This window comes from Mus caroli, chromosome 5 (genome assembly GCF_900094665.2).
Source record: "Mus caroli chromosome 5, CAROLI_EIJ_v1.1, whole genome shotgun sequence".
In the NCBI taxonomy this organism is placed as follows: domain Eukaryota; kingdom Metazoa; phylum Chordata; class Mammalia; order Rodentia; family Muridae; genus Mus; species Mus caroli.
Genome location: NC_034574.1, coordinates 80,051,740 through 80,070,432, shown reverse-complemented (window position 1 = coordinate 80,070,432; position 18,693 = coordinate 80,051,740). Strand labels below are relative to the sequence as shown.

General features: G+C 36.4%; 1 protein-coding gene and 1 pseudogene across 2 annotated transcripts in view; both read left to right on the top strand.

Annotated features, from left to right (window-relative positions):
- The window catches only part of LOC110295249 (UDP-glucuronosyltransferase 2B17-like), a 27,414-nt gene extending 15,435 nt beyond the window's left edge, over nucleotides 1–11,979 (top strand). For both annotated transcript variants that reach the window (XM_021163734.2, XM_029477621.1), the window contains one exon: nucleotides 11,315–11,979. In XM_021163734.2, the coding sequence (XP_021019393.1) occupies nucleotides 11,315–11,320 (6 nt within the window). In that variant the 3' untranslated portion in view covers nucleotides 11,321–11,979. The remainder of the gene's footprint in view (nucleotides 1–11,314) is intronic.
- Nucleotides 11,364–18,693, top strand: part of LOC110294878 — a 14,876-nt pseudogene continuing 7,546 nt past the window's right edge.

Sequence of the window (18,693 nt, the reverse complement as noted above, 5' to 3'; positions counted from 1 at the left end):
ATCCTGTGGCGGGTGTCGTGGATAGCTGGCGGGTGTCAGCCGACCCTGCGCCCTAGCTTCCCAGGTGAGAGTCAGACCGGAAGAGCCTATTTGTCACTTCTTGATCTTAGAGCCTGAACCATTGGAGTTGAGTTCTGTTTGGGAAATCCACCCCCCCCCCAAGCATAATGAGTTCAAGGTGCCCTCTATATCTTCTATTAGAGTCAGTGTATCTGCTTTTCTGTTGAGGTCCTTGATCCACTTTGTGCTTTGTGCATGGTAACAAATATAGATCAATTTGCATTCTTCTACATGTAGATCACCAGTTAGACCAGCACCATTTCTTGAAGATGCTTTCTTTTTCCACTATATAATTTTGTCTTCTTTGTCAATGATCAAAAGTCCAAGGTGTATGTGTTTATTTCTGGGTCTTCAATTCTATTCCATTGATCAACCTGTATGTCTTTGTACCAATACCATGTAGTCATAATATTTGTCACTATTGTGACCAGTGTTTTTTCACTAATTTATTTTTCAGTCCATTTATCATCTTTATAAAAGAAGGCTGTTGATGTGTTTGAGTTAATTGTATATCTGACCACTTTTCTGAAGTTGTTTATCAGCTGTAGTTCTCTGATAGAATTTTGGGGCCCCCCTTATGTACACATTTGCAAACATTGATACCTTGACTTCTCCCTTTCCAAACTAATCTCCATTCATTTAATTTCTCTAGCTAGAACTTCAAGTAATATATTAAGTAGATGGGGAGAGAATGAGCAGCCTTGCCTTGTCCCAGATTTTAGAGGGATTCTTCAAGTTCTCACATTTTAATTTGATGTTTGCTATTTGTTTGCTGTATGTTACTTTTATGTTTAGGTATATGGCATAAACTCCTGATCTCTCCAAGACTTTTAACAAGAAGGGGTGTTGGATTTTTTTTCAAAGGCATTTTCAGCAATTAATAACATATTCATGTGATTTTTTTTCCTTTGACTTTGTTTATACACTGGATTGTGTTGGTGCATTTTTATATAGTAAACTATTCCTGAATCCCTGAGATGAAGCCTACTTGACATTGATGAATGATGTTTTTGACTTGTTCTTGGATACCATTTGTGATAATTTTATTCAGTATTTTTGCATTGATATTCAGAAGCAAAACTGTTCAAAACTTCTCATGATTTGTTGCATCCTTGTGTGGTTTAGGAATCAGAGCAACTGTGGCTTCATAGAATGAATTAGATAATGTTCCTTCTGTTTTACACACACACACACACACAAACACACACACACACACACAAATTGAATAGTTTGATGTACTAGTTCTTCCTTGAAGAAAACAATCTGGCCCTGGGTGACTGTTAATGACTGCATCTATGTCCTCAGGTGTTATGGGATGGTTTAGATGGTTTATCTGATTCTGATTTAACTTGTTACCTGATATCTGTCTAAAACCATCTATTAAATCTAGATTTTCCAGATTTGTGGGGTTTACGCTTTTGAATTGGGATCTGAAGATTTTTTTAATCTCTTCAGATTATGTTGTTATGTCTCCTTTTCACTTCTGATATTGTAACTTTAGATACTGTCTCTGTGCCCTTTAGTTAGTTTGACTAAGGGTGTATCTATCTTGTCGATTTTCTCAAAAAACCAGTTTTTGGTTTTGTTGCTTCTTTTATTATTCTCTTTGATTTCAGCCCCAAATTTGGCTATTTCCTTTACTCTATTCCTCTTGGGTATGTTTGCTTCTTTTTGTTCTAGAAATTTCAGGTGTGATGTTAAAGTGCTATAATGGGATCTCTCCAATTTCTTTATAAAAGCACTTAGTGCTATGAATTTGCATCTTAACACTGCTTGCATTGTGTCCCATAGATTTGGGTTTGATATGTCTTCATTTTCATTGAATTCTATAAAGTATTATATTTATTTCTATATTTTTCCATGACTATGTTATCATTGAGCAAAGAGTTATTCAGTTGCCCTGAGTATGTGGGCTTTCTTTTGCTTTTGTTGCTACTGAGATCCAGCCTGAGTCCATGGCGATCTGTTAGAAGAAATGGGATTATTTCAATCTTCTTGTATCTATTAAGGCTTTTTTGTGTCTGATTATATGATTAGTTTTGGAGAAGGTTCTATGAGGTGCTGAAAAGAAGGCATATTCTTTTGTATTTGGATGAGTATTTTATAGATATCTGTTAAATCCTTTTAGCTCATAACTTCTGTTAGTATCACCCCATCTCTGTTTAGTTTGTGTTTCAATGACCGGTCCATTGGTGAGAGTGGGTTTTTGAAGTTTCCCACTATTATTGTGCAAGGTTCAGTGTATGATTTGAGCTTTGGTAATGTTTTTTAGAAATGTGTGTGCCTTTGCATTTAGGTCATAGATGTTCAGAAATGAGACTTAATCTTGATGGATTTTTTCCTTTGATGAATATGAAGTATTCTTCCCCATCTCTTTTAAATACTTTCTGTTGAAAGTCTATTTCATTGGATATTAGAATGGCTACTCTAGCTTGTTACTTGGAACCATTTACTTGAAAAATTTGTTTCCAGCATTTTATTCTGAGGAAATACCTATTGTTGTTGCTGAGATATATTTCTTATATGTACCAAAACTATGGATACAGTTTGTGCATCTCACTTTTGGACTTTTTTTCCTTTGTTTAAATTAGATATTTTCTTCATTTACATTTCACATGCTACCCTGCTTTCTGGCCTGGACTGCATCTGTACAAGGGAATACAATCTTCCCAAGACCAGGAAACTCTCCAACCACTGATGTCCTACTAGGCCATCCTCTGCTACATATGCAACTAGAGACACAAGCTCTGGGGGGGGGGGTCCTGTTTAATTCATATTCTTGTTCCTCTTCTAGGGTTGCAGACCCCTTTAGCTCCTTGGGTACTATCTCTGGGTCCTACATTAGGGGCCCTGTGTTCCATCTAATAGATGACTGTGAGCATCCACTTCTGTGTTTGACAGGCACTGGCATAGCCTCAACATAGATAGATATATCAGGGTCCTGTCAGCAAAATCTTGCTGGAATATGCAATAGTGTCTGGGTTTGGGGTTTATTTATGGGATGGATCTCCTGGTGGGGCATTCTCTGGATGGTCCTTCCTTCCATCTCAGCTCCGAACTTTGTCTCTGTAACTCTTTCATAGGTATTTTGTTCCCCATTCTAAGAAAAAATGAAGCATCTTTGGTCTTCTTTCTTTTTGAGTTTCATGTGTTTTACAAATTGTATCTTGGGTATTCTAAGTTTCTGGGCTAATATCCAATTACCAGTGAGTGTGTATAATGTGTGTTCTTTCTGATTGGATTGCATCATTCAGGATGATATCCTCCAGATCCATCCATTTGCCTACGAATTTCATAAATTCATTGTTTTGAATTGCTGAGTAGTACTCCATTGTGTAAAAGTACCACCACATTTTCTGTATCCATTTCTTTGTTGAGGGACATCTGGGTTATTTCCAGCTTCTGACTATTATAAATAAGACTGCTATGAGCATAGTGGAGCATGTGTCCTTTTTACAAGTTGGAACATCTTCTCGATATATGCCCAGGAGAGGTATTGCTGGATTTTCTGGTAGTACCATGTCTAACTTTCTGAGGAACTACCAGACTGATTTCCAGAGTGGCTCTACCAGCTTGCAATCCCACCAGCAATGAAGGAGTGTTCTTTCTCAACATCCTTGCCAGCATCTGCTGTCACCTGAATTTTTGATCTTAGCCATTCTTACTGGTGTGAGGTGCTATCTCAGGGTTGTTTTGATTTGCATTTTCCTAATTATTAAGGATGTTGAACATTTTTTCAGGTGATTCTCAAACATTCGGTATTCCCCAGTTGAGAATTCTTTGTTTAGCTCTGTACCCCATTTTTAATGGGGTTATTTGATTTTCTGGAGTCTACCCTCTTGAGTTCTTTGTATATATTGTTTATTAGTCCACTATCAAATTTAGGATTGGTAAAGATCCTTTCCCAATCTGTTGGTGGCCTTTTTGTCTTATTCACAGTATCTTGTGCCAATAGAAGTTTTGCAATTTTATGAAATATCATTTGTCAATTCTCAATCTTACAGCAGTAGCCATTGCTGTTCAGTTCAGTAATTTTTCCCCTGTGCCCATATCTTCAAGGCTTTTCCCCACTTTCTCCTCTATAAGTGTCAGTGTCTCTGGTTTTATATATAGTTCCTCGATCCACTTAGACTTGAGCTTTGTACAAGAAGATAAGAATGGATCAATTTGCATTCTTCTACATGATAACTGCCAGTTGAGCCTGCAACATTTGTTGAAAATGCTGTCTTTTTTCCACTGGATGGTTTTAGCTCCTTTGTCAAAGATCTGTGTGTTCATTTCTGGGTCTTCAATTCTATTGCATTGATCTACCTGTCTGTCACTGTCCTAGTACTATGCAGTTTTTATCACAATTTCTATGTAGTAAAGCTTGAGATCAGGCATAGTGATTCCACCAGAGGTTCTTTTATTGTTCAGAATAGTTTTCGCTATCCTAGTTTTTTTTTTTTTTTTTTTTTTTTAATTTCAGATGAATTTGCAAATTGCCCTTTCTAACTCTGTGAAGAATTGAGTTAGAATTTTGATGGGGATTGGATTGAATCTGTGGATTGCTTCCGGCAGGACAGCCATTTTTACTATATTAATCTTGCCAATCCATGAGCATGGGAAATCTTTCCATCTTCTGAGATCTTCTTCAAATTCTTTCTTCAGAGACTTGAAGTCCTTATCATGTACATCTTTCACTTCCTTAGTTAGAGTTGCACCATGGTATTTTATATTATTTGTGAATATTGTGAAGGGTGTTGTTTCCCTAATTTCTTTGTCAGCCTGTTAACCTCTGTGTAGAGAAAGGCCATTGATTTGTTTGAGTTAATTTTATATCCAGCTACTTCACTGAAGCTGTTTATCAGGTTTAGGAGTCCTCTGGTGGAAGTTACAGGGTCACTTATATATACTATCATATCATCTGCAAANAGTGATATTTTGACTTCTTCCTTTCCAATTTGTATCCCCTTGACCTCCTTTTGTTGTCTAGTTGTTCTGGGTAGGACTTTAAGTACTATATCAAATAGGTAGGGAGAATGTAGCCAGCCTTGTTTAGTCCCTGATTTCAGTGGGATTGCTTTAAGTTTCTCTCCATTTAGTTTGATGTTGGCTATTAGTTTGCTGTATATTTCTTTATTATGTTTAGATATGGGCCTTGAATTCCTGATCTTTCCAAGACTTTTATCATTAATGAGTGTTGGATTTTGTCAAACGCTTTCTCAGCATCCAATGAGATAATCGTGTAGTTTTTGTCTTTGAGTTTGTTTATATAGTAGATTACATTGATGGATTAGTGTATATTAAACCATCCCCGCATCAAGCCTACTTGATCATTATGGATGATTGTTTTGATGTGTTCTTGGATTCAGTTAGCGAGAATTTTATTGAGTATATTGATATCGATATTCATAAGAAAATTGGTCTGAAGTTCTCTTTCTGTGTTGGGTCTTTATGTGGTTTAGTTATCAGAGTAATTGTGGCTTCAAAGAATGAATTGGGTAGGACCTTCTGTTTCTGTTTTGTGTAATAGTTTGAGGAGAATTGGAATTAGCTCTTCTTTGAAGGTCTGAAAAAACCCTGTAGTAAATCCAGCTGGTCCTGGGCTTCTTTGGTTTAGAGAATATTGATGACTGCTTATATTTCTTTAGGGGATGTGGAACTTTTTAGATGATTATTCTCATCCTGATTTAACTTTGCTAATTGTTATCTGTTTAGAAAATTGTACTTTTCATTCAGGTTTTCCAATTTTGTTGAGTATAGCCTTTTATAGTAGGATAATGTTTTGGATTTCCTCTGGTTCTGTTCTTATGTCTCCCTTTTCATTTCTGATTTTATTAATTAGGATACTGTCCCTAAACCCTCTAGTTAGTCTGGCTAAGAGTTTATCTATCTTGTTGATTTTCTCAAAAAAACAAAAACAAAAACAAAACAAAACAAAAAACCTAGCTCCTTGTTTAGTTGATTCTTTTTATAGTTCTTTTTTTTTCCCCACTTGGTTGATTCCAGCCCTGAGTTTGATTATTTCCTGCCTTCTACTCTTCTTTGGTGAATTCACTTCCTTTTTTTCTAGAGCTTTTAGTTGTGCTGTCAAGTTGCTAGTGTATGCTCTCTCTATTTTCCCTTTGGCAGCACTCAGAGCTATGAGTTTTTCTCTTAGGACTGCTTTCATTATGTTCCATAAGTTTGGGTATGTTTTCGCTTCATTTTTATTAAATTCTAAAAAGTCTTTTATTGAGTAGAATGTTGTTCAGCTTCCACGTGAATGTTGGCTTTCTATTATTTATGTTGTTATTGAAGATCAGCCTTAGTCCATGGTGATCTGATAGGATGCATGGGACAATTTCAATATTTTTGTATGTGTTGAGGCCAATTTTGTGGCCTACTTTATGGTCAGTTTTGGAGAAGGTACCATGAGGCTCTGAGAAGGTATATCCTTTTGTTTTAGAATAAAATGTTCTGTAGATATCTGTTAAATCTATTTGCTTCATAACTTCTGTTAGTTTCAATGTGTCTCTATTTAGTTTCTGTTTTCAGGATCTGTCTATTGTTGAGAGTGGGGTGTTTAAATCTCCCACTACTACTATGTGAGGTGCAATTTGTGCTTTGAACTTTACTATAGTTTCTTTAATGAATGTGGACGCCCTTGCATTTGGAGCATAGATATTCAGAATTGAAAGTTCCTCTTGGAAGATTTTATCTTTGATGAGTATGAAGTGCCCCTCCTTGTCTTTTTTGATAACTTTGGGTTGAAAGTTGATAGTTGATATTAAAATGGTTACTCCAGCTTGGTTCTTCAGACCATTTGCTTAGAAAATAGTTTTCTAGCCTTTTACTCTGAAGTAGTGTCTGTCTTTGTCCCGGAGTTGAGTTTCCTGTATGCAGCAAATTGTTGGGTCCTGTTTATGTAGTCAGTCTGTTAGTCTCTGTCTTTTTATTGGGGAACTGAATCCATTGATATTAAGAGATATTAAGGAAAAATAACTGTTGCTTCCTGTTATTTTTGTTGTTAGAGCTGGGATTCTGTTCTTGTGCCTATCTTCTTTTAGATTTGTTGAAGAATTACTTTCTTGCTCTTTCTGGGGCATAATTTACCTCCTTGTGTTGGAGTTTTCCCTTTATTATCCTTTGAAGGGCTGGATTCATGAAAAGATATTGTGATAATTTGATTTTGTTATGGAATACTTTGGTTTCTCCATCTATGGTAATTGAGAATTTTGCTGGGTATATAGTAGCCTGGGCTGGCATTTGTGTTCTCTTAGGGTCTATATAACATCTGTCCAGGATCTTCTGGCTTTCATAGTCTCTGGTGAGAAGTCTCGTGAAATACTAATAGGTTTGTCTTTATGTGTTACTTGACCTTTTTCCCTTACTGCTCTTAATATTCTATCTTTATTTAATGCATTTGTTGTTCTGATTATTATGTGTCAGGAAGAATTTCTTCTCTGGTTCAGTCTATTTGGAGTTCTGTAGGCTTCTTGTATGTTCATGGGCATCTCTTTCTTTAGGATAGGGAAGTTNTCTTCTATAATTTTTTTGAAGATATTTACTGGTCCTTTAAGTTGAAAATCTTCAGTCTCATCTATACCTATTATCCTTGGGTTTGGTTTTCTCATTGTGTCCTAGATTTCCTGGATATTTTGTTTTAGGATCTTTTTGCATTTTGCATTTTCTTTGATTGTTGTGTCCATGTTCTCTATTGAATCTTCTGCACCTGAGATTCTCTCTTNCATCTCTTGTAGTCTGTTGCTGATGCTGGTATCTATGGTTCCTGATTTCTTTTCTAGGATTTCTGTCCCCAGAGTTGTCTCCCTTTGAGTTTTCTTTATTGTTTCTACTTCCCTTTTTAGATCTTGGGTTGTTTTGTTCAATTCCATCAACTGTTTGGTTGTGTTTTTCTGTAATTCTTTAAGGGATTTTTGTGCTTCTTCTTTAAGGACTTTTACCTGTTTAATAGTGTTCTCTTGTATTTCTTTAAGTGAATTATTAATGCCCTTCTTAAAATCCTGTTCCAGCATCATGAGATATGATTTTAAATCTGAATCTTGCCTTTTGGGTGTGTTGGAGTATCCAGGACTTGCTATGATGGGAGTATTGGGTTCTAATGATGCTGAGTGGTGTTTTCTGTTAGTAAGATTCTTACATTCACCTTTAACTATATGGTAATCTCTGCTGTTAGATGTTATAGCTGTCTCTGGATGGAGCTTGTTCCTCCTGTAATTCTGTTAGCTTCTGTCAGCACTCCTTGGAGTCCAACTCTCTCCTGAGTTCCAGTGGTCAGAATACTCTCTGCAGGCAAGGTCTCCTCTTGCAGGAAAGGTACATAGAGTTCTGACACTCAGATCCACCTCCTGGCTGAAGATTAAGGCCCGAAGGGACCCTGTCCAAGAAGCTCTGTTCCTTCTGTGGCCTGCCTACTCTCCTGCACAAAGTGGTCTCTGAGAGACCCAGGATACAAGATGGCTCTCTCACCTGAGGCCCCGGGGTCAGAGCCCTCTCTGTAGGCTGACTCTCCTCAGTGATCCTAAGATGCTGGGTGTGCTAGGATGCCTGTGGTGTGGAGAGTCCTCTGGGGACTATGGGACTGTCCACAGAGTTTGTGCCCAAGGTGGCCCACCGGAACCAACCCCAGCCACTGTTTGGGTGGGATTTCTGTGTTCCTGTTCCTGCTGGCACTGGCCTCTCCTGGTTGTTTTGGAACAGGTGTTGTGTTCCACTCACCAGTGATCCTAAGTTCCTGGGTGTGCTAAGATTCCTGCAGTGTGGAGAGTCCTCTGGGGACTGTGGTACCATCCATGAGTTCGAGTCCAAGGTGGCCTGGAGCTGGTACCGACTAGAATGGACCCCAGCCACTGGTTGGGTGGGTTTCTTGTGTCCCTGTTCCTGCTGTATTAGCCTTTGTTTATGGAACGGATAATTGAGTCTGTTGGTGTAGAGATATACTAAAGATGACTAATTGGTAGCTCCTGTTATTTTCGTTGTTGGATATGGTATTATGTGTGCATTAATCCCTTCTCTTGTGTTTGTTGTGAGATGATTAAATTCTTATGTTTTCTTATATATAGTTACCTTCCTTTTATTAGAGTATTGCTTCTAGTATGACTGTATTAGTAAAAAGATATTGTTTGAATTTGGTTTTTGTCACGGAATATCTTTGTTTCTCTATCTATAGTGATTGAGGATTTTTCCAGGTACAGTTGTCTGGGCTGACATTTGTGGTCTCTAAGTGTCTGCCTGGCATCTGTCAGGGTTCTTCTTGCTTTTAGCATCTCTTTTGAGAAGTCGCGTATAATTCTGATAGGTCTGATTTTATATGTTACTTAGCCATTTTCCCTTACAGCTTTTTATATTTTTTCTCTGTTCTGAATATTTAATGTTTTGACTACTATGTAGCAGAAGAATTTTCTTTTCTGGTTCAATCTATTTTGTATTCTGTAGGCTTCTTGTATGTTGATGGCCATCTCTTTCTTTTGGTTAGGGAAGTTTTCTCCTATTATTTTGTTGAAGCTGATTTCTGGCACTTTGAACTGGGAATCTTCATACTCTTCTATTCCTATTATTCTTAGGTTTCACCCTTTCATTGTGTCCAAAATTTCCTGGATGTTTTAGGTAGAAACTTTTTACACTTTGTATTTTCTTTAACTAATGTGTCAATATCTTCTATGATATCTGCTATGTCTGAGATTCTCTCCTCCATCTGTTGTATTCTGTTGGTCATGTTTGCATCTTTAGCATCTGATCACTTTCCTAGGTTTTCTATCTCCAGGGTTGCCTCTATTTGTGGTACCATGATTGTTTCTATTTTCTTTTTAAAGTATGGAGTGTTTTGGTAGAATCCTTTACCTGTCTGAATTTATTTTCCTGTATTTCCTTAAGGGATTTTGTTGTGGTGGTGGTTATTGTTTCCTCTTTAAGGGCATCTACCTGCTTGCCTGTGTTTTTCTGTGTTGCTCTAAGGTAGTTCTTTATATCCTCCTGAAAGGCCTCTATCATCTTCATGAGATGGGATTTTCAATTAGAATCTTGCTCTTTAGGTGTGGTAGAATATCCAGGACTTGCTATTGTAGGAGAACTGAGTACTGGTGGTGCCAAATTACATTAGCTTCTATTGCTTACATTCTTGTGCTTGCATTTTGCCATCTGGTTCTTTGATGTTAACTGACCTGGGTGTCTTGGATGAAACGGGCCTCCTTGGAAGCATGTAGAGCTGTGAGACCTGGGTTAGAGCAGGCCTTCTGTGAAGCAGGAGGTGCTGTCTCTTGTTAGGGCAGGCCTTCTATATCCTTGGTTAGAGCAGGCCTCCTGTTTCCTATGTCTCCCGTTAGGTCAGACCTCCTGGGAGACAGGTAGGCTTTGGGGTCCAAGTAGTGACACAATGATCTTTCTTTCTGGTTAAGGCAGAGCTCCTGGGAGGTAGGTAGGTTGTGGGTTCTAAGGAAGTGCAGGCAAGCTGATCCACCATGGGATCAGGTGGAGGTGCAGACCTGAAGTGGGATGGACTCTGGCAGAGCAGCATATATCCCATCTCTTAGGGCTCTGTGGGGGTCCCAGCTGGCATGGTGGGAGTCTTACCTGTGCCCCAGGTTAGGGCAGACCTCCTGTGAGACAGACAGGCTGTGGGATCCTGGAGTCAGGGACAGGGATTCAGATGGTGGTACAGAAACATTCTTACTTTTCAAATGACAATGCTAACGAAAAATGAAGATCATTAATAATAACAATCACAAGAGCAAATGATACATGGCCAGTAAGCATACACAATGAAAAATGATTTTCCACAGAAGCATAAGAACAAATAAATATACTCTCATGTAATAAATAACCTGAGGTAAACTCAAGCCTATCTGCCACACTTGGAAAGGGCACAAAACTATAATCAATGAACACATCTATGCTTTCTAAGAAACTGAGGTCACGAAACTCTTGTTTTCAATAGTGTTTACTCACCATATTCTGACACTAGGTAACTGAGGTTTCATATACTCAAATAAAAATATCTCATTTTAATATTTTTGTCTTTATAGTTTAACTGTCTATAAACTCTAATTTAAAATATTTGACCTTTTCCAACTTTTCTTTTTATATGCTTCCATCTTGTTTACTCAAGAAGTTTAGAAATTCTTACTAACATCTTTTTAGGCATGCATATAGAATATAATTTATTTTTCTTCTAATTTTTATATATCACCTTTACTAATCTCTACAAAAAATTATAACTGTGTGTTTTTCATTCATTCTGTGATTTTCCTAATGACCACTTTATCTCTTACAGCTATAAAGAAAATGCTATGTGGTTGTCAACCATTCACCATGACCAGCCTATGAAGCCCCTGGACAGAGCAGTCTTCTGGATTGAGTTTGTCATGCGCCACAAAAGTGCTAAGCACCTGAGGCCACTTGGACACAACCTCACCTGGTACCAGTACCACTCTCTGGATGTGCTTGGATTCCTGCTTGCTTTTGTGACATTCATTGTAGCCCTCATTGTAAAGTGTTTCTTGTTTGTTTACCGATTCTTTGTAAAGAAAGAAAAGAAAATGAAGAATGAGTAGAACTCATTGATTATGCATTACATGAATGAAATTTTACCATCATTCTATGTTATGAACAACCTTTTAAACACTCACTTATCACTTTACAGAAGCATATCTTTTTTGTGGTTTTGTACCATGTAAAAACAAAACACTTATAAGTCTGTGACTACTGATATGTTATCAAAGAATCCTATCATTATTTTAATTTTCAAACTATTAAATGTAAAATAATTTGCATGTGTAGAAACATATGGAAAATAAAAATTTACTTGACAGAGTCTTAAAAATCAGAGTATTATCCTTCCAATATTTGAAAATTTTCGATTTGTCTCTATCTTCAAGACCAACTCTATAGATGTCATACATTTCCAAAATAAAAAAAAAAAAAAAGCTTACTCAAACACTTTAAATGTGTGTGTGTGTGTGTGTGGTTTTCCTGAAGTAGTCTTAATTTTTTGTAGTCTGAGGAAAAGGATGATTTATTTTGGATATTTGTATTAAATAATATGGAGATGTAGAGTCCACAGAAATTATTAGCAAAAATAGAGTTATCAAAATTTCATTCTAAAATAAGTACATGAAATCTATTCATATACTTCAGGTACAAATAATGAATATTCTGAATCGATAGCTATATAGTATGTTTTCACTCTTAAAAGGTAAACAATTGTGGCAAACTAAAACAAGGTTTTTTCTTCCATATGTTATTATAGAAAATGTGGCTTTAAAGTATACTTTCAGGTATTAAATGTTGATAAAGAACAATTTATCAACAATCTGCAATTGGGTAGAGAAAATTTTTTCAAGGCTTTAGTCAACAGTTTGCAAGGTGAAAATTTAAAGCTGATAAAATAAGTTTAAAAACAGGGTTAGAATATGTATTATTTACTATATTGTTGCTGTAATCAAGTGTGCTGACCAAAACCATCTCAAGGGAAAAACAGAACAGTTTATTCTGAGTTGTGTTTACAGGTCCTTGTACTGCTGGGAAGGCAGGGCAGCAGATAGCAAGGGAGAAAGCTCACTCATCACATCTCAACCACATATTGAAAGCAGAGAGAATGAGCAGAGAGTGGGGCTAAGCTATGAACTTTCAAAGCTTGCTGGGGTGATGTACACCATAAGCTGTATATATCACCCCACCCCAATAACTGGAATGGAGGCTCTCCCTAAAGCTGTAGCACATGTGTGGTTATCCATTCCCCAGACAGGGTTGCCTAGTTCCCAGTAATAGAATCAAGCCTCAAATCAATAAAATTAGAAATGAAATACATTATTTTTAATGGCCATTTAAAAAAATTAAAGTAGAATTCATCTTAAAACTTACATTACATTGGAAATAAATCTTTTTTTCAATTTCTTATTAGATATTTTCTTCATTTACATTTCAAATGCTATCCTGAAAGTCCTCTATACCCTTCCCCTGCCCTGTTCCCCTACCCACCCACTCCCACTTCTTGGCACTGGCATTCCCCTGTACTGGGGCATATAAAGTTTGCAAGACCAAGGGGCCTTTCATCCCAATGATGGCCGACTAGGCCATCTTCTGCTATATATGCAGCTAGAGACACAAGCCCTGTACTTGTACATTTATACAATCTACCAAAATTAAACTAAGATAAAATAAAAAGAAAAACCGTAAGCAGATCCATAATGATCAGTGAGAAAGAACCACTAATAGGAAAATCTCCCATTCATGGTGGAGCCCCTTAAAACATTGATCTCTGGCATGAATCCAGTTGTGGGTTTATTGCAATCATCACCATTTGCTTCAGAGTGTTTCATTTGAGTGAGACTAGATGCTGAACTTATGTATATGTATAAGGATATCTTTTAGAGTGTAGTAGAGAATTATAATGGTGTAGAGAGTGGCAATAATAGGTTCTTTTCTATGTTCCTGACCTCATCAGCCCCAGGCTATATTTCCAGTATCAAGCATGCTGTCTCCTCTGCTAAGGAAGCCTCAGGTGCACTTAGGCAGTTGTTGGCTATTACCAGCTTATGAGAGCCAGTTAGTACACCTAGATAGATACCTTGACATGCTGGTTGTTGTTGTAGATCATAAATGTTGCAGCATGGCTCCTGCATATCTGGCCCAAGGAACATAATGGAGAAGGGATGAAAAGTTCATAAGATATAGAATACCAGCAAATTTCTGTGATATTCTAATAGAAATGGCTACAAAAACAAGACCAAAGAACAGCATTCAATTTCAAGGGGTACACCCCTAGACCAAAAATTGATGTGAGTTTAGTGGCTGTAGTTTCTTCTTGAATACCTAACTACATTCTAAATATTGATCTTTATATCTACCATAAAGTCTCAGGAACATAACTGCCTCAACATGAGTGGTCAAACACAATACACATACTAGCATGTATGAAAAACTGTACAATGTCATTTTAAACTTTTCCAATTTTGTCCTTAATTTTTATGTTTTATCTTTAGGACAACTCTTATTTGTCATACAATAACTGAAACCTCAACTTTCCATCGGTATTTCTTCCTGTTATCCACCTCCAGAATATTTCTAATATCGTTGTCTTAAATGAGAATTGAGTCCAAGTAACAGCAGGGCACATTTAGCAAATTAAAAATACCTGAAGATGCACATTTAGCCATTAAACACTTTCCTTTTGCAAACACCAAGCAAATATTTCCTCTGCTTGGGTATTTATTTACACCTCTCCTGCTCCTGTTTCCTCTCCTACCTTGTGGTTTTACAAAACATGAGACTTAAAAAAAAAAAAGAGGTTGTAATTTAGCAAGAATCTTGACATATTACCAAAATGGACTTGACCTGAGGCAATACTCACTGCAAACCTGAAAATGTAGAAAAGCAAGCAAGTCCAGAGATTCTAATCTCCACATCAGTTCAGTAATTGTAGTTCCCAATGACAAACAGTTTCACAAATATCTTTTAATCCTCACCAAAGTCTGAAGAACATGATTTTCTCTTGTCTTTTTAAGATAAAGCATTTTGTCTTGAATGCCCTCTCTTTCTACATTTATAACATTTGCTCTCTTCTTTCTACCTGGACTCTCTCTCCATTCTTGTCCTGTTTGAAGTTTTTGCTTGAGGATTTGAGCCCTGAGTTCCTCCATACCCTCACTCGCTGTTCCCTTTTAATTTCTTATAATGACCTGTTGGGACTCTCTCAATGACTTTTAATTTTCTATCCTTACAGCCTTATGGAGCTTTTATCATTAGGATATTCTGTAAGAGGTTGTCATACCCTGTCATTGTTTATTGGTCCTTCTTTCTTTAGGTCTGTATCCCCAGTTGTAGAGTAAGCTTACTTGAGGGCAATCTGAAGAAAATTTATTCTTATTGCTAGCAGATGTTTTATACTTCCCCTTATCTAAGAAGAAGCCTAACTTCTTATGTATCGCTATCACATCTTTGATAGCAAGTGTTAATATCCCACCTGGAATCCTATTTTATAATATATGATGTTCTGTTTCATATATGCCATATGACATCCTAAGTCCTGACTATCATATGTCATATGAAATCCTGAATATCTTATGCCATATGAAGTCATCCTCCAGAATAGCCCTCTTAGGACTCATGGGGAGGTTTCTTGCACTCTACTCAAATCCCTTGTGCAGTCTTGGGCCAGGCCCCTCAGGGGAGACTGGAAGCACAGACTGTGCAACCCCACTTACTTGGAGTTTGATTACAAGTCTCATTCACAGACACACAACCTCTATGATGTCCAAACCATCAAATCAGTACTAAGACTTGAGTATTTTCCATTGTCAGTATAAAATTGAATCAGCATGGTTTTATAATATCAGAGCTTCACTACTTCATGCTGGGAAAGGTGTGGCAGAGGAGAACAGCTCTGGTTCTGATGGCCACCAGCAAAGTGAATTTCTGCATTATCTTCTTTTTGACTTCTGTTTCATTTATACTCCCAGTCCAATAAATGATGTCTCCAAATTCAGCTGTGAGCATTCCTTTCCTTTAGTCACTTATCCCTTGAAATATCTATGAGTATAATTTGCTGGTTTCTTGGGCACTTCTCAGTCTGATCAAATTAATAATCAAGATTAAACATTAAGCCCCACAAGTCTATCTCTCATCAATTTAACATTAAACACATATTAAACTATAATGTGCTACCCCTAAGCATTGTGGAATATCACTTTAATGATGTAAATGGATCCAGTTGTTCTCCAACACCATCCATAGTTTCAACAGTTTCAGCATTATTCAAAACAAATGTTGAAGACTCTTCTGAGACTCAGGGAACAACCTTGGCTTTGAAGTTGTATTTTTAAAAAGGATAAATCTTGCAATACTACTCACACATATTCAGTTTCATCTTACCTCAGAAGTTAATATTGGGGTCTGAGAGTTGTTAGACTGCATAAACTCACAAACTTCCAAGATACAATGACAGAATTGCCTAAAAGTGGAGTTACTGATGGTTGTGCAGTTTGAACTATGATGTTCTGTTTCATATATGCCATATGACATCCAGAGGAACTTTGGTCCTCTGGAAAAATCAGCAGTGCTTATAGCAGTAATTGCTATAGCCCCATAGTACTTGTTTATCTTATGTTTATGGGAATTTGGCCTGCATGTCTGGTATCTAGTACCCACCCACCAATGACAGGAGAGGGGGTCAGCTGCATTGGAACTGGAATAACAGATGTTTATGAGCCACTAGGTGGGTACTGGGAGTTGTAGTTTAGGTCTTTTGGGGATAAAGGCCAGTAATCTTAACTTCTGAGACTTCTGCCCAGCATGATATTACATTTATTAAAAATGTATGTGTTGACAAGTACGATGTCAATTTAAACATTATAATAACATTGCAGATAGGCATATAGAATGACTAAATGATGCCCTCTAGCTATGTGTTTTGCTAGCATAACTCCTAAAAGCAATGTGATACATACCACCAAACTTTAGTTGGTTTAGTGAATGAATATGATACAATCTAGAAAATATTATAAAGCTCTGATTTGTCTCATATAGTATATGCTTGATACACAATCTGAATCATGTATGTATTGCTTATATATTGGAAAAGTTTGTTCATATGTTTCTAAAAGAGATACTCAGAGGGAAAGGTGGATGAGACGCACCAGTGATGAGTCCAATCATGTACCAAGCCAAATGTTTTTAGAGACAGATAAAATCAGTCTGTTCATGGAATTATACTGATATTTTTGTCTGAATAAAAAAGATGTAAAAGAAAGCAGCAAGTAATTTTTAGAAAAAAATAAAATCAAGCATGTAATAAAATTTATTGCAGTACCAAAATGCACATCATATTTTAGGATACTGCAAGATAGCGTACCATAAAGCTTCAATCTGTGGCAATTCTAATAGAGTAAATATGGTAAAAATGATAAGTGTTTTGATCTGGTGTAATATTGGACACTGCATTTTAACATAGATTTGAAAGTAAAACTGTTGATCTGGTGTTTCTAGAGCTAGCTGGAAAATTTTTTGTTGAGCCATGCTAATAGGTACTAACCTTTAGATTACAGCCATAGTGATATGATAAGATTTAATATCATCACTGTTAACTCCATTTTATTACATTTTGTTTCTGATTAGACCCAACAGTCTGAGAAATTGAGATGGTTTAATAAGGCAGCACAATTATGAAAGGTGCACCTTAGGATATGTAAAAACCATGGCTTCTATTCTGTGCTTGCATTTTATTGTATATGTGTTATCTGATCCTCATATATCAAGATGTCACTATCACTTCTCAATAACCTGAGTTTTCTGTGTATTAATGTGTGCTTATAAAACTTCCTACCTTACTTAATCCAAGTTTTAACATAAAGAAAACAATAAAATATTTCAGGATATGAAAAATTCCCTTGTTATTCCTCATAGTTTTGTTAAATTTTTTCATTTTATATGGGCAAAATATTATTATAAATCTATACAAGGGATATCCTTATTTGATGGTTTGTACTTCATACCTAAAATTATTTAACAAAGCAATATAACATCTTCCTAATAATGAAGAGAATGGTGTTAAGTGATATTGAAGAGATAATACAAAAATTTCCCATATTCTTTAATACTTTGTGGCAACCTATGTTTTCTGCTAAACAATATAAATCTCATGGTAATTACATGACCTGTAACCATAGTGTGAATCCATATGCCAACAGAATGAGATGTAACCATATATGTTATCCACATGAGTTCCAATCTGTAGGTATAGCTCACCAGCTCAAATCCCAAGTAATGTGAATATGGCCACCAGATCTGAAAGGCTATGAGAAGTTTTACATTTTCAGATGCTATCTGCCTTGGAATCACTTCTCTTTGGTCTTATATAAGCACCTAAATTTTGGTTGAGCTAATTTTATATAAAATACAAAAAAATAAAATGGTCTTCAATGTCAACAATATTTATGGTACATTTATCAAAACTGACTACATGTTAGACTTTATACTCAAAAGATTCTCCAATAGAGGTATAGGACTAGACTAGGAACTTTAAGTCAAATTTTATTTTATTTTTTGTAAATAAAGAAAGACATACATTAAAACATGTACAGAGGATTCTTTATAAATAAGGAAAAAAGAGGATCTCTTTAAAATAAAACTGCTTATTTTATTTTAAAAATAAATAAGTGCTAGATGAAATAAACAGAATTGTCTATAAACCTGAAGGTGGGAGAAAAACCTTGATCATTTAAGCTCACAGAAATCACAAAACTTACATATGTATATTTTGTTAAGGAAAGGAAATGAGTCCTGGTGCAAGTCATAAAGTCAGAACCCTAAAATGTCAGAGAAGTAGATGAGTGGGTGTATTTATTACACAGAATTGGATCACAATTATCCCTTCCATACTGCTTCCTTAAACTTAACTCTTGGAGTATAAATATTTTCAAGCTCTTATTAGTATTCTCCTCCTATTTATAATGGTAATATTAGTTTTTTGATGTATGCCCTTAAGAGGTCAGAAGTTGCTAAGTGGAGGGAGCATTTTAATGTTTACTGAATAGTCAATACCACACAAGCAAGCACCACAAGAAAGGTACTCACTGAGAATCTACTTTGTTAATTATGGGTGTCTATGAGAGAGGGAGAGAGGGAGGGAGGGAGGGAGAGAGAGAGAGAGAAAGA